At 40.1% G+C, this 12667-nt stretch overlaps 1 protein-coding gene across 7 annotated transcripts in view; it reads left to right on the top strand.

Annotated features, from left to right (window-relative positions):
- Nucleotides 1-12667, top strand: part of KLHL32 (kelch like family member 32) — a 194407-nt gene that overhangs the window by 154126 nt on the left and 27614 nt on the right. For 5 of the 7 annotated variants that reach the window (XR_004645182.1, XR_004645181.1, XM_034766004.1 and 2 more), the window contains exon 7: nucleotides 2158-2884. The exons of 1 other annotated variant lie outside the window; for it this stretch is intronic. Coding sequence is in view for 4 of the 6 variants with exons in the window: in XM_034766004.1 (XP_034621895.1) it covers nucleotides 2158-2884 (727 nt within the window). In the remaining 2 variants the exon portion in view is untranslated. Of the gene's footprint in view, nucleotides 1-2157; nucleotides 2911-12667 lie in introns of all 7 variants that reach the window. One more of the 7 variants, XM_034766007.1, reaches the window with a different exon arrangement.

The following is a 12667-nucleotide window of genomic DNA, read 5'->3' as shown; positions in this document are numbered from 1 at the left end:
CAACAGGGTACTGCACATCCTAAAGCCAGCTCTGTGATAGCATTGTAACACCAGGCACTCCGCTTCTCAGCAACTTTCACTATTACAGGGAGGGCATTGCATGTGCTGTGAATGTATACGCTGAATGGCATATTTAGTGGATTTTGTGGCTTTTATAAAAACAAGCTTATGCAAATATCATTTTTCAAGACACTGAAATTGACACAGCCGTCATCGTTACCAGTAGCAAGACAAGGGAATGAAAACAAACAAGTCTAAAGCATTTGGCTTTCTTTCTGCATACTTACCTACCTACCTACCTACCTAGAAAAGGCCCAGCGAGGAATCATATTAATATATGCTAGTTGCAAATGTAGGCCTAGGATCACTGTATTAGCCATGCTGTGCTCAGCACAAGCTGGGGTGGGGGAGCTGGGCATAGGCAAATCTGACATTAAAGCCTGTCATGTATGTGCAGTGTACATATTAATAGTATTTCACACATTTTTAGAGAAAAATTTATATTTTATATAGACCGTACACAGTTCCAACAAAGCCTTTATACTGCCCCACAAAATCTTGTATACTTTCACTGTTGGTACTACAGAAGCTGCTTATAAATGAAGTTTCTTTTGCCGTAGTTCACGCAGCAGGCTGAGTGCCTCATAATGGAGATTTCGGTTCCTTGTGCTGCAGCTCAATAACTCTTCAAATATCCAGATACCATGGTCACAGTCACAGAGTGCGGGTGTGCGTGCGCACACACATATGGTAAAAAATCTAAAGGGAGAAAGGGGATGAGATTCTAAATAACTAACAGACATTAGATTACAGATTACAAAGAAATACATTTTAAATGTGAACTATAAGGGCTTTTTGCTCCCCCAGACCAGGTATAAGAGATCTCTCTCTTTCTACAGTTGGTGACATCACTGTTACCTAAAGTAGAGCTGAGAGCTGGGTTCCTTATACCGATTTAGGTGTCAGTGGTGGAAACAACTAGAAGATGGGGAAATGCAATCTATTAAACTCAAGTTATGGCAGCTAAACAGAAGAGGATATTACTTTAGTAAACTGTTCAGTTGGGGATTTCAGATTATGAGCAGTTTTACATTTATTTTAATTTAGCTCCTTGACTATTCAACAAGCTATGTTATATGCACATTGGAACCACCCAGGACCTGTACATCATTGACATTCTGCAGTCCTTTTTTGCTGTTCTGCTTTATGGTGGCACTGAAATGACGAATACCACTGCATTCCACAGCTGCAGGAGAATTCAGTAGTGAAGGGGTTAAAGCATTTACATTAATTTTTAATATGAGGAAGTTTTTTAGTTTTCTAGCTTTGTTTATTCTCTTAACTTTCATTCCAATTCATTATCCCAGACTAATATTTCTACCTATTTTTTCAAGAAAACGTTTGTTTTTTATTTGAACAGGCAAGGAGGTGGGGGACTGGCAATTTTATTTTTTAAGGTAAAGAATACATGAGGGTGAAAGGCACTGTTGTTACCCCGACTAATCTGAATTTTGTCCTCTGTGCATTGTGTGGGGGTGTATACATATTAATATTATGGTTTAAAAAATCAGGAAGGAAAAAAATTGATGCATGCTATACTTACCTAATTTTTCTTCCTTCAGTATTTTGTTATAAACAGGAATGAAGGGAGGTGGGGAGGGGAAAAAGCCTTTTCTTCTTAAATCACCATACCATAACCTTCCTGATTCCCCCCCTTCCTCCCCCATCAAGTGTACCCTGTGGTCTTCAATGACCAAATAGCTTCTGTTTATTATATTTCTCCAGGAGCTTGATTCCTATGTTGACAGATTACTTGGACCTTATGAGCTCCTAAAGCATTGCTAACTGCTAACATTTCTTGTTAATTTTGTGTAGCAACCCCCTGATGTTGTAGAGGGAGAGGAACAGGATATTTACTACATAGCAGTATGATGATCATATATTAATACAGTAGATAATCATTTTCTTTTTATGTAAATAGCAGATGAAATTTGAGAATGCATCTCATATATTGATATCTATGTACTCATAAGTATCTCATACATTGCTCTATGCGTGTAATAATTCAAATGTATAGTTCCTCTTGGAATGCAAACACTGTCATGACATTAATATAGATAATTGCTTTTTGTGTTTGTGTTTTTCCCTACTTTTTAGCTAGCTGTGAGGTGGTTGGAACACAACTGCCGCTATCAGTACATGGATGAACTTCTCCAGTATGTCCGCTTTGGCCTTATGGATGTGGATACACTACATACTGTAGCCCTTTCTCATCCTCTTGTCCAAGCTAGTGAAACTGCGACAGCACTTATTAATGAGGCCTTGACATACCACCAGAGCATCTATGCACAGCCAGTTTGGCAGACCAGACGGACGAAACCTCGCTTCCAGTCGGACACTCTTTACATTATCGGTGGGAAAAAACGTGAGATCTGTAAAGTAAAAGAACTCCGGTACTTCAATCCAGTAGATCAGGAGAATGTTCACATAGCGGGGATTGCAAACTGGAGTGAACTGGCTCCCATGCCTGTTGGGAGAAGTCACCACTGTGTAGCTGTCATGGGAGACTTTCTGTTTGTAGCTGGTGGAGAGGTTGAGCATGCCACAGGCCGCACTTGTGCGGTAAGGACTGCCTGTCGGTATGACCCCCGTAGTAACTCTTGGGCTGAGATAGCTCCAATGAAGAACTGCCGGGAACATTTTGTATTGGGAGCTGTGGATGAGAACCTCTATGCGGTAGGGGGACGAAATGAACTGCGTCAAGTTTTGCCTACAGTCGAGCGGTATTGTCCCAAGAAGAACAAGTGGGCCTTTGTTCAGTCCTTTGACAGATCCCTTTCATGTCATGCAGGATCTGTGGTGGATGGACTTCTTTGGATATCAGGTAGAAAACGTTTCACACAATTTGAGGTACTAACAAAATACCAAATTATTGTCATGAATTAAACCAATAAGTTTACTTTGGTTTACATGTCTGGAAAGGTCGGGCTAAGCCTTTATTTTAGACCAGTGATACTCAGACTGACACTCCCACGCTGCAAGGGGCTCTTTATTGTGTCTCCTGTGGCTCTTTGCAGCCCATGATATTCAAACACTGTGTGACTGAATTATTAACCAATCAGGATGCTTTTACTATGATATTAATCAATTGTAGTTGATAAAATAATGATATTTGGGTCCGTCATTTTGCTGTGAGAATAATATATATGCTATATAATATGAATAAATGAAACAATGAATTCACACTACAGTGGTTCTTTTGGGTAATGTTGATTGCTAATTTGGCACCTGAACCACTGAAATCTGAGTATCACTGTTTTAGAAGAATTTAGTATGGATACATAAAACCACTGGAGAATGAGAGAAGCAGCATAATGCTCATACAAGTATCAGAGGAGTAGTCGTGTTAGTCTGTATCCACAAAAACAATGAGGAGCGTAAATCTGTTGGTCTTTAAGGTGCCACTAGAATGTTCATACAGTACTTTTCTCTTTATTAAATATGTCCTGCTTCAAAGTTGCGTACCATATGTGCTACTTCCAATCACAATTCATAAATCACAGTGATCAAAATGATAATCTATTTGCTGACAAATACAAGATTAAAAATGCTGCATATTTACTTAAAAACAAAAAAAAAACAAAAAAAAAAACAAAAAAACCTAACCTCTGTATCCATGCTGTGATCAAGTGTCGGTAAACGGGATAACCTGGGTAATTATAGGCGTATCAGTCTGACACTGATCCTGGGAGCTGCCGCCACAGGACTAGATTAATAAGGAATCAAATGAGATTAATATAATAAATTCCTATCAACATGAGTGTATGGAAAATAGAACCTGTCCAACTACTTTGATATATATTTTTTTTTTGATGAGTTACAAGTTCGGTTGATAAAGGTGGTAGTGTTGATGTAAAATATACTTAGTCTTCCATAAGGAGTTTGAGTTGGTTTTGCATAACATTTTGATTTAAAAAAAACTAGAACAATAAAAGTAATATGGCACACATTAAATAGAAATCAGGAATCCTCATCAAGCAGGTGTGTTTCCAGCAGGATCTCACAGGGATCTGTTCTTGGCCCTATGCTATTTAACATTTTTATCAATCGATTAAAGTTTGCAAATGACACAAAATTTGGGGGAGTGGTAAATACTGAAGAGGGCAGGTCATTGAAACAGAGCAATGTGGATTGCTTGGTAAGCTGGGCAAAAGCAAACTATGTGAGTTTTCATACAGGTAAATGTATACATCTAGGAACAAAGAATATGGAACATATTTACAGAATGGGGGATACTGGGGAGCTGTGACTGAAAAAGATTTGAGGGTTGTGGTGTATAATCTATTGAACACAAGTTCCCAGTGCGATGCTGTGGCCAAAAGAACTAATGCAATCTTTCTATGCATAAACAGGGAAATCTTGCATAGGAGTAGAGAGGTTATTTTACCTCTGTCTTTGGCACTGAAGTGCCCAGTGCTGGAATACTGTGTCTAGTTCAGGTGCCCATAATTCACGAAGGATGTTGAAAACTGGGGAGGGTTCAGAGAAGATCCATGACTGCCTTATAGTGACAGACTCAAGGAGCTCAACCTATTTAGCTTAACAAAGAAAAGGTTAGGGCGTGAGTTGAATACAGTCTAAAAGTGCCTACATGGGAAACAAATATTTAATAATGGGCTCTTCAGTCTAGCAGAGAAAGGTCTAACATGGTCCAATGGTTGGAAGTTGAAGCTAGACAAATTCAGACTGGAGATAAGATGTAAACTTTTAACAGTGAGAGTAATTACCTACTGGAACAATTTCCCAAAGGTCGTGGTGAATTCTCCATCATTCACAATTTTAACATCAAGATTGCTGTTTTTCTGAAAGCTCTGCTCTAGGAATTATTTTGGGGAAGTTCTATGGCCTGTGTTATAGAGGAGGTCAGACTAGATCACAATGGTCCCTGCTTGCCTGGGAATCTATGAATCTCAATTTTATGATCCAAATTGATGAAAGTAAAGCATTTCAATTTTCAAACTAGCATACCATTCTTAACTTGGTCCAATATACATTATTTTATCCATTCACAGTGCTGTGAGTTAAGGACAAAGTGTAATCAACCTTCATATTGATTTTCCTGACATTAGTTACCTTGCAAGTTTAAGGGTGTTTACATAGGTTTTCTGAAAAATATTGCTATTTATTAAGAAATAGGTCATGGAAGGTTATAAAGTGTGCAATATTTTTCAGGGAAGTCAAGAATAAGCTGGTCCAGTTTTCACATACGGCATCCATTGATTGCCATCCTTCACCCTAGAAGTGAATGTATTATACAGTGCTCTGAGATCCCTCTGGAGAGAATATGCTGTGTGAATGCAACATTATGTTATGTATTTATGTCTCAATCCTGCAGTGTAACCCTCTTGGGAAGTCAATGAGGTCAACGGTGTGGGTGCAGCAGTCTGCCTACATAGATCATAATGCAGGATGGGGACCTTTGATATTAAGAAAGAAAGAAAACATGGGAATCAGTTATAGCAGGTGGCCAGTATATGTATATACATACTCATGAACATCATTTATAAAGGGGCTGAAGATAGAGGCATCATAGGATGTCAGAGATCATGGAAGAATAGTGTGCAGTGCTTAATAGTGCAACATCTTACTGTTGTATACTAACCTAAGCTACAAACTACCTGACTTCTGATCTGCCAATAGTGATTTATGTCTGTTAAGCCCTGGTGCTCTTCCAGACATAGTATCAGTATAGGCAGGTACGACATGCTCCCTCTCCGCCCTTAGTTATTTCTCCTCACAGTTTACATTTCTGATGGCTTCCAAAACTGGCCACGCTAGGTTTAGTGGGAGAATATGTTTACCCAGGCTTGTGTAGAAATAAGAGCTAGACCCATTTGAAGGTGTACCTTACCCATTGCATACAACAGTGAATATCCAATTCAGAATTTAGCTGAACATTGGAGCAGTTAAAAGCAATGTTTAAGCCATCAAGATATACAAAGTAAAGGAAAATAGATAATTACGCTGAAGCATTTTGAAGACAGTTAATGTGCCCAATAGACAGGATTAAATATGTATTTATATCTTTCAATAAAATCCTTATTTATTTAATGAACCAGTGTAGTAGAGTGTTTAAATATATGTGTAAAAAACATTAATCAGACTGTAGGATAGCCTTCCAAGAAATTTGGTGGATGCCCCATTGCTTGAGTGATTGAAAATTGGACATAGCAACAGAAAATATACGGGATCAGATCATACCATCTGTATTTGATATTGGTATCGGTGGAATTTCTGCTGCAAAATGGATGGTACAGTATGGTCACAGTAAGGAGCAAGGTACTGGCAGTAGGATGAACTAGATAAGTCTTCTCTTTTATATCTAATTTCTATCTTTATAAGAGAGTACTCTGTGTATTTTTGATTGCTAGCTTATGACATCTTATTATGAATTACTAAAGCATATGATACAAATCCATTTAGTATTGTATTGATCTATGTTACGGACAGGCAAGATAATAAGTGGGACATGTACACTGAAAATATTAGTATTTTTAAAGGTAGTTTATAGATACTATCCATAACGTTAGTCAGTTTTCTATCATTAATTAATCTCTCAGGGCCAGATAATCGTGCTCTCTGTGTAGATGCAGAAGGAGTGGGAGGATAGTGCAGAGAACATATTTTGCTATTCCAAAATATTAGTACTCGCTGTTTGAAAAATCCACTTTTCAATAGTCAATAGTAAGCTTTCAGAGCAAGTGCAATCAGCTACTGCAGAATGGCCAAAAACTTCAAATGTAAGTGCCTAAAAATAGGTGATTAAATAAGTTGTCTGGTTTTCAGAGATGTTAAGTAGCCGCATCTCCTGTTCACTTCTGTGGGAGTTGAGGGTGCTCAGCACCTGGGGAAATCAGGCCATTTCTATTTAGTTGCCTAGGTATCTAAATCCATACATAATTTCAGGCACAAAGGCCCAGATCTCCAGGATATTTAGGTGCCTAACTCCCCTGAGAGTCACCTTAAATATTTGGGCCTAAATTTGAAAATTTTGGCCAGTATAAGCTTTCCTTTAAAAATGACACTTATGTATCTAGACTCTGATTGCCAATAGAATCTTTCAAACATGAACAGAGTGCAAACCATTGTAGTTCTGTTTACTTATCTTGCAGACAGGGCACTTCGGTGCCTTTGTTGCTGCCCATTGCCTTTCCAGGTGCAACTGATTGAAATCTGAGCAGAGACTCCTGGGATTTCATTGCTACTATTCGAAACATTGGTCAATTTTTTTCTGCTTCTTTAGGGAAAAATATGAGCAGCAGCTAGGGTTGCCTACTTTCTAATTGCACAAAACTAAACATCTTGCCCCACCCCCTGCCCTGAGGCCTCGCCCCGAAGCCTCACCCCTTCTCCTAGGCCACGCCCCCTGTTCATTCCATCCTCCCCCCCCCTTCAATCGCTTGCTCTCCCCCAACCTCACTCACTTTCACGGCAGGGGGTGCAGGAGAGGGTGAGGGCTGCCTCTGTGGGTGCGGGCTCTTGGGTGGGGTCGGGGATGAGGAGTTAGGGGTGCAGGAGGGGCTCCGGGCTGGGGCCAAGGGGTTTGGAGTGCAGGAGGGGACTCTGGGCTGGGGCCGAGGGGTTTGGCATGCAGGAGGAGGTGAGGGCTCTGGCTGAGGGATGCAGACTCTTGGGTGAGGTCAGGGATGAGGAGTTTGGGGTACAGGAGGGGGCTCAGGGCTGGGGCAGGGAGTTGGGGTATGGGAGGGAGTGTGGGCTCCAGGAGAGAGTTTGGGTATGGGAGGGGGCTCAGGGCTGGGGCAGGGAGTTGGGGTACAGGAGGGGATTTGTAGTGTGGCTCCAGCCAGGAGGTGCTTACCTCAGGCAGTTCTCAGAAGCAGCCAGCATGTCCAACTCCTAGGCGGAGGGGCCAGGGGGATCTGCGCACTGCATGCGCTATCCCCGCAGCTCCCATTGGCTGCAGTTCCTGGCACACAACTGGAAGAGAAGAGGGTGATTCTTTCCTGAAAATAGCAGAGTGTACCCTGGGGTACATTTCATGAATACCGTATATTCCATGTACTTGCTGGAATAAATGTACATGGGAGCTCTTTGCCAACATGTGGTTTTACACATCTCCCGGCCAACTCAAAAATTCAGCACTCAGGGACTTCAAATGGGTTTGTGATACTTTCTCTGGGACTTTGATTGTATTACATTCCCCCTGTCATGTGATGGTTTTTGCATCTAGGACATATGTATTATGGATAATATTCTGCACTTGGGATCTGATTTTACAAGCCTTTTTAAGGCAAAAAAAAACCAAAAACCCACACACATTTCTATGAGACTTGCTTGAGTAAGGGCTGCAGGATGAAGTTATTCAACACAATTTACAAATCATTTCATAGTCTACAGGGGAACAAAGTGTCTTCCCCATGTAGGCTAAGTCAGTGAAAGAGGGAGGGGAAGTGGTTCTGTGGCAAGCCTCTCGCCTTCTCCAGAAACTTCTTTGTGTAGGTGGGCATCTGAGATCTGAATTGTGTGGTTAGGATTTTTGGGTGGATTGAGTTGGGAAGTACCTGCTATATTGCACTACTCCTCCGGCAGGCCTGGCATGGATTTCCACTTCAAAATCTGCACAGGAGTTAGACAATATTGATGAATGCAGTATAAGGACCTTGACAGGTGTATGGCGCTAATGCTGGTTGGACCCCCACCTTTTCACTTTCTATCACCTTCAGAAGGAAGATCTGGGCATTGTGCTGTCATGGGGAGGCCACCGGGGAGGAATGCCTCTCCTCACTGAAGCTTTGGGTCCCAAAATCAAATCACTTCTGTCACAGTGCAATGAATTTAATGTACTATTATTATTTAGTGCCTGATATTTGGGAAATGCTGGCTGGACTTCCCAAACTGTAGTAATTTACACCCAGACTTTCTTCTCACATAAGCCAGCTACTACAGCGTAATTGCTATGGCTTGACACTTGAATTTAATATGAATTTTGTTTTTAAATGTATCTCTATAGAGATGATATCACTTGCGCATTCCTGTATTTTGGGGAGAATAATGCAGAAAAGTTTTAAGAAATTCCATTTTTATGAGGGAAAGCCGCTATCCTTGTTGGTACCATTTAAACTTTTATTTCTCCCTATTGTGTATTTTTTAAGAGACATTTTCTTTTTTTCCCTTTCCCTCCCTTTCCTTTTTGCCTTCAGTATTTTTAAAGCAGTAGTTCAAGAGGATACTTTCAGGCTTGTTAAACTGGAATTTTGGCAGAAAATTTAAAATTTTCACTATAGCACTTCAAAGTTAGGAGAAACTTGGTTTTGAAAACTGATGCTGATATAAGATGGCATATTTAATGACAGATGTAGCTAAAGAAAGCTGTTAAGATGCAGATTATCCCCTTGGGGAGGGGAGATCAAAACTGCCAATCTATAAAATATACTTGTTAGGGGAAGGCATGGAATCTATCTATGCAAGCACTTTGATTGCAGGGGACAGTGTAGCAGCATGTGGCATCATAACCTAAGAGCAGACAAATCAGCTTGATGACTTTCAAAGCCAAGAATACTGCTGGAGGCAAGGGTACTCCAGTCTAGAAGAAATTAAAACATATAGAGACTGTTATTAATTCCATATCTATTTTTGTGTAGTCAAATCTGTATGCAAATCCTTAGCATCTCATTTTGGCAGATTAATCTAAAAGTGAAGAGCAGCATGTGAAAGGAATGTAATGATAAAACACCACCGATGAGTAGTATTGCAGGAAAAAAATGTAGGCTGTGTACAGTACTTGGTATGAGGGGCTTTTTATGGGGAACAGAAACAGTTTTAATTTCTTTGATTATTTATGAATTATTTTACTAGGAAGCAACCCCTCCATCAAACAAAACAAAACCAAAACCGTTTCCAGGCTTTTCTTTCCTAAGAGTAACTTGGTAAGAGGCCCAGCATCATGTTTCCAATACACCTTCTGTAGTTTAACATTTAACGGAATTCAGAAAATAACTGATTTTTATGTTTCAAAATAGTAATCTGACATCTCATTTCTAAATATTACTGTACAAGAGAAAAGAAATATGCAAAAGAAATCGAATTACAAAACAAAGATTAGAAAAAAAGATCATTGTGTAGCTGTATATACAGTTGACAGTATACAAGGATCATTGTGTAGCTGTATGTACAGTTGACAGTATACAAGGATGTACAACAACACAGAGCTACATAATGTATCCTGAGGTTAGGAAGGGGAATAATCAGAACTTGCCTATGCATATTGTTGCATATGTAATCTACAGAGGTTGTGATAGACAGTAAATAGCAACATTGTAGCAGGGTGGAAATATTTTGAAAGAACACCCAGGGTCTGGCTTGTCTGTTTACATTGCAAACTCTTCAGAGCAAGGACCACATGTTACTACATGCATATACAGTGCCTAGCACAATGGGATTGGCACCTCAAGACGTGGCTGTAATATAAATAATCAGTGTTATCACCAAGCAGTAAAGGGCAATTTGTTTTAATATGTTTGTCCTTAGTTTCTCCTATATGTGTAAAAATGTCTGGAACTGCAAGACATTGAATGGGAGGCTTTTCCTATTAATTGGTTGTACTACTGACATTGCAGGATGTAGCTTGCTTTTTTCCGTGACCAGGTGTAATATCATTGCTGTCTCTATTCCTGACCATAGGACGTGGTATAATAAATATTGACTTTTGCTTAGGTGAATTTCAAGATTTATTAACCCAGGAGATTAAAAAATAATCACAGCAGGGCGCGATGGAATCTTGAGGTTAACCAAATTATGGAGACAATATAGATGTTGATACAAAGTTTCTAAGTATCTATGTACAAAATATCTGGAAATCGCTCTATTTTGGACATTACCTTTAAGTATTTCATTTAAAAAAAATAGAGAAGTTGAGGTTAGAGATGAAGGGGAAATATGATTATAGCTTTCTGATGAGCAGCCCGGAAGCAGATATTGGCAAATAATTAAAAAATAATGATTTTTTTAAAGGTAACAGTGCGCTCTGCCCATAGGAAGACACATGGTCAGATCCTGGGCCCCATTAAGGTCACTTTGTGTAAGCAGAGTGCTACAAAGAGCAATTGAGGATTACTCCTGCATGGGAGAATTCTCTGGACAGCTCTCCTGGCCACTATCTCAACCGTAGGGTCATTTCAGGGTTGGCTGGGGACAAGAGGAGGCAGAGCTGAAGCGCAATATGTGATTGGCCCCTTGGGACTAGTTTAGCCAACATAAATTAGAGCTGGTCTCTGACTGCTGTGACTTGCACTGAAGGCTGATCTACCCCACCCTCCCACTAATCCAAAAATCAGTTTAGAGACCACTTTGTCTCCTCCGTGCTCTGCACAGTTGAGGATTGTCGCTGACACAAAGAATTGCCTAAGGCTCTGATGCTGCAATGCTTCGTGGTGTCCCAATGATGTGAGTGTGCGCAGGGCTTCACCTGTGTGGATCAGATTACAGCATCAGGGTCTATGAGGACAAACATTTAAAACCAAGAGAGCACAGGGTTATTGTATATCAAATCAGTAATGTGAAGCATCAATTTGGGCCAAATGAACTATCCTGGGAATTTTGAAGGTGCCTTTCATCTTTGTTTGTAAATTATATTGACAGCTAAGCAGCCAGGATGCAGTATTTGGATATGCTTCTTGGCAATGGTTAATGGTGTTTCAGACTTAACCATTGTTGAAGGAGCCCACAGCATACATATGCTAGTTACTCACATGGCTACTTCTATGAGCAAGATATTCTCTTCCTATATACAAATCTCATTTTGTTTTTCTTTCAGAATTATATGTGAAAGTGATTGTTGTTCTAAGATTCAGCGCAATGTTTCTAAATGAAAATGATGCCTCATAGTGCCATTCCTGTTTGGTTACAGCTCTAATCCCCACCTCCAACTCCTAAATTTTCTCCTGTGCTGTGGTTTCCTCCATAGATCCTCTCTTCTCTTTGACTGCCTCTTAGATTGCATACTCCTTGGAGCAGGGACAGTCTAGTCATTTCACCTCTCTGTGCCTCGTTTTTCCCCATCTGTAAAATGGGGATAATGCTATTGACCTCTTTCATAAAGCACTTTGAGATCTATTGACTAAAAGTGCTATATAAATGCTAGGGATTATTATTATTATGATTAATCTTTGTGTCTTGAACAGGCTTGAGCACATAGAATCACAGAAATGTAGGGCTGGGAGGGACCTTGAGAGGGCATCTAGTTCAGCCCCCGGCACTGAGGTAGGACCAAGGAGTGACCAGGGTCACTCGTGCCAGGTGATTGTCTAACAAACCTATTCTTGTCTAAGCCTCCAGTGTTGGGGATTCCATAAACTCCCATGGAAGCCTATTCCAGAATTTAACTATCCTTCTAGTTAGAAAGATTGTTCTAATATCTAACCTAAATCTCCCTTGCTGCAGATTAAGCTGATTACTCCTTGTCCGGCTTTCAATGGACATGGAGAACAATTGAACCATGCTCTTTATAATAGTCCTTAGCACATTTGAAGACTGGTCAGTGTACTAAACAAATAGTATTGTTGTACCATGTTTTAGCCCAAGGTATTAGCTTTACAGAGAGAGATCAATTATTTTATTTGTTTGTTTTTGTTTTGCCTTGTATTCTGGC

The sequence above is a fragment of the Trachemys scripta genome, chromosome 3, assembly GCF_013100865.1.
Source record: "Trachemys scripta elegans isolate TJP31775 chromosome 3, CAS_Tse_1.0, whole genome shotgun sequence".
In the NCBI taxonomy this organism is placed as follows: Eukaryota; Metazoa; Chordata; order Testudines; family Emydidae; genus Trachemys; species Trachemys scripta.
Note: the sequence above shows the minus strand (reverse complement) of the source record. Positions and strands in the feature narration are given on the sequence as shown.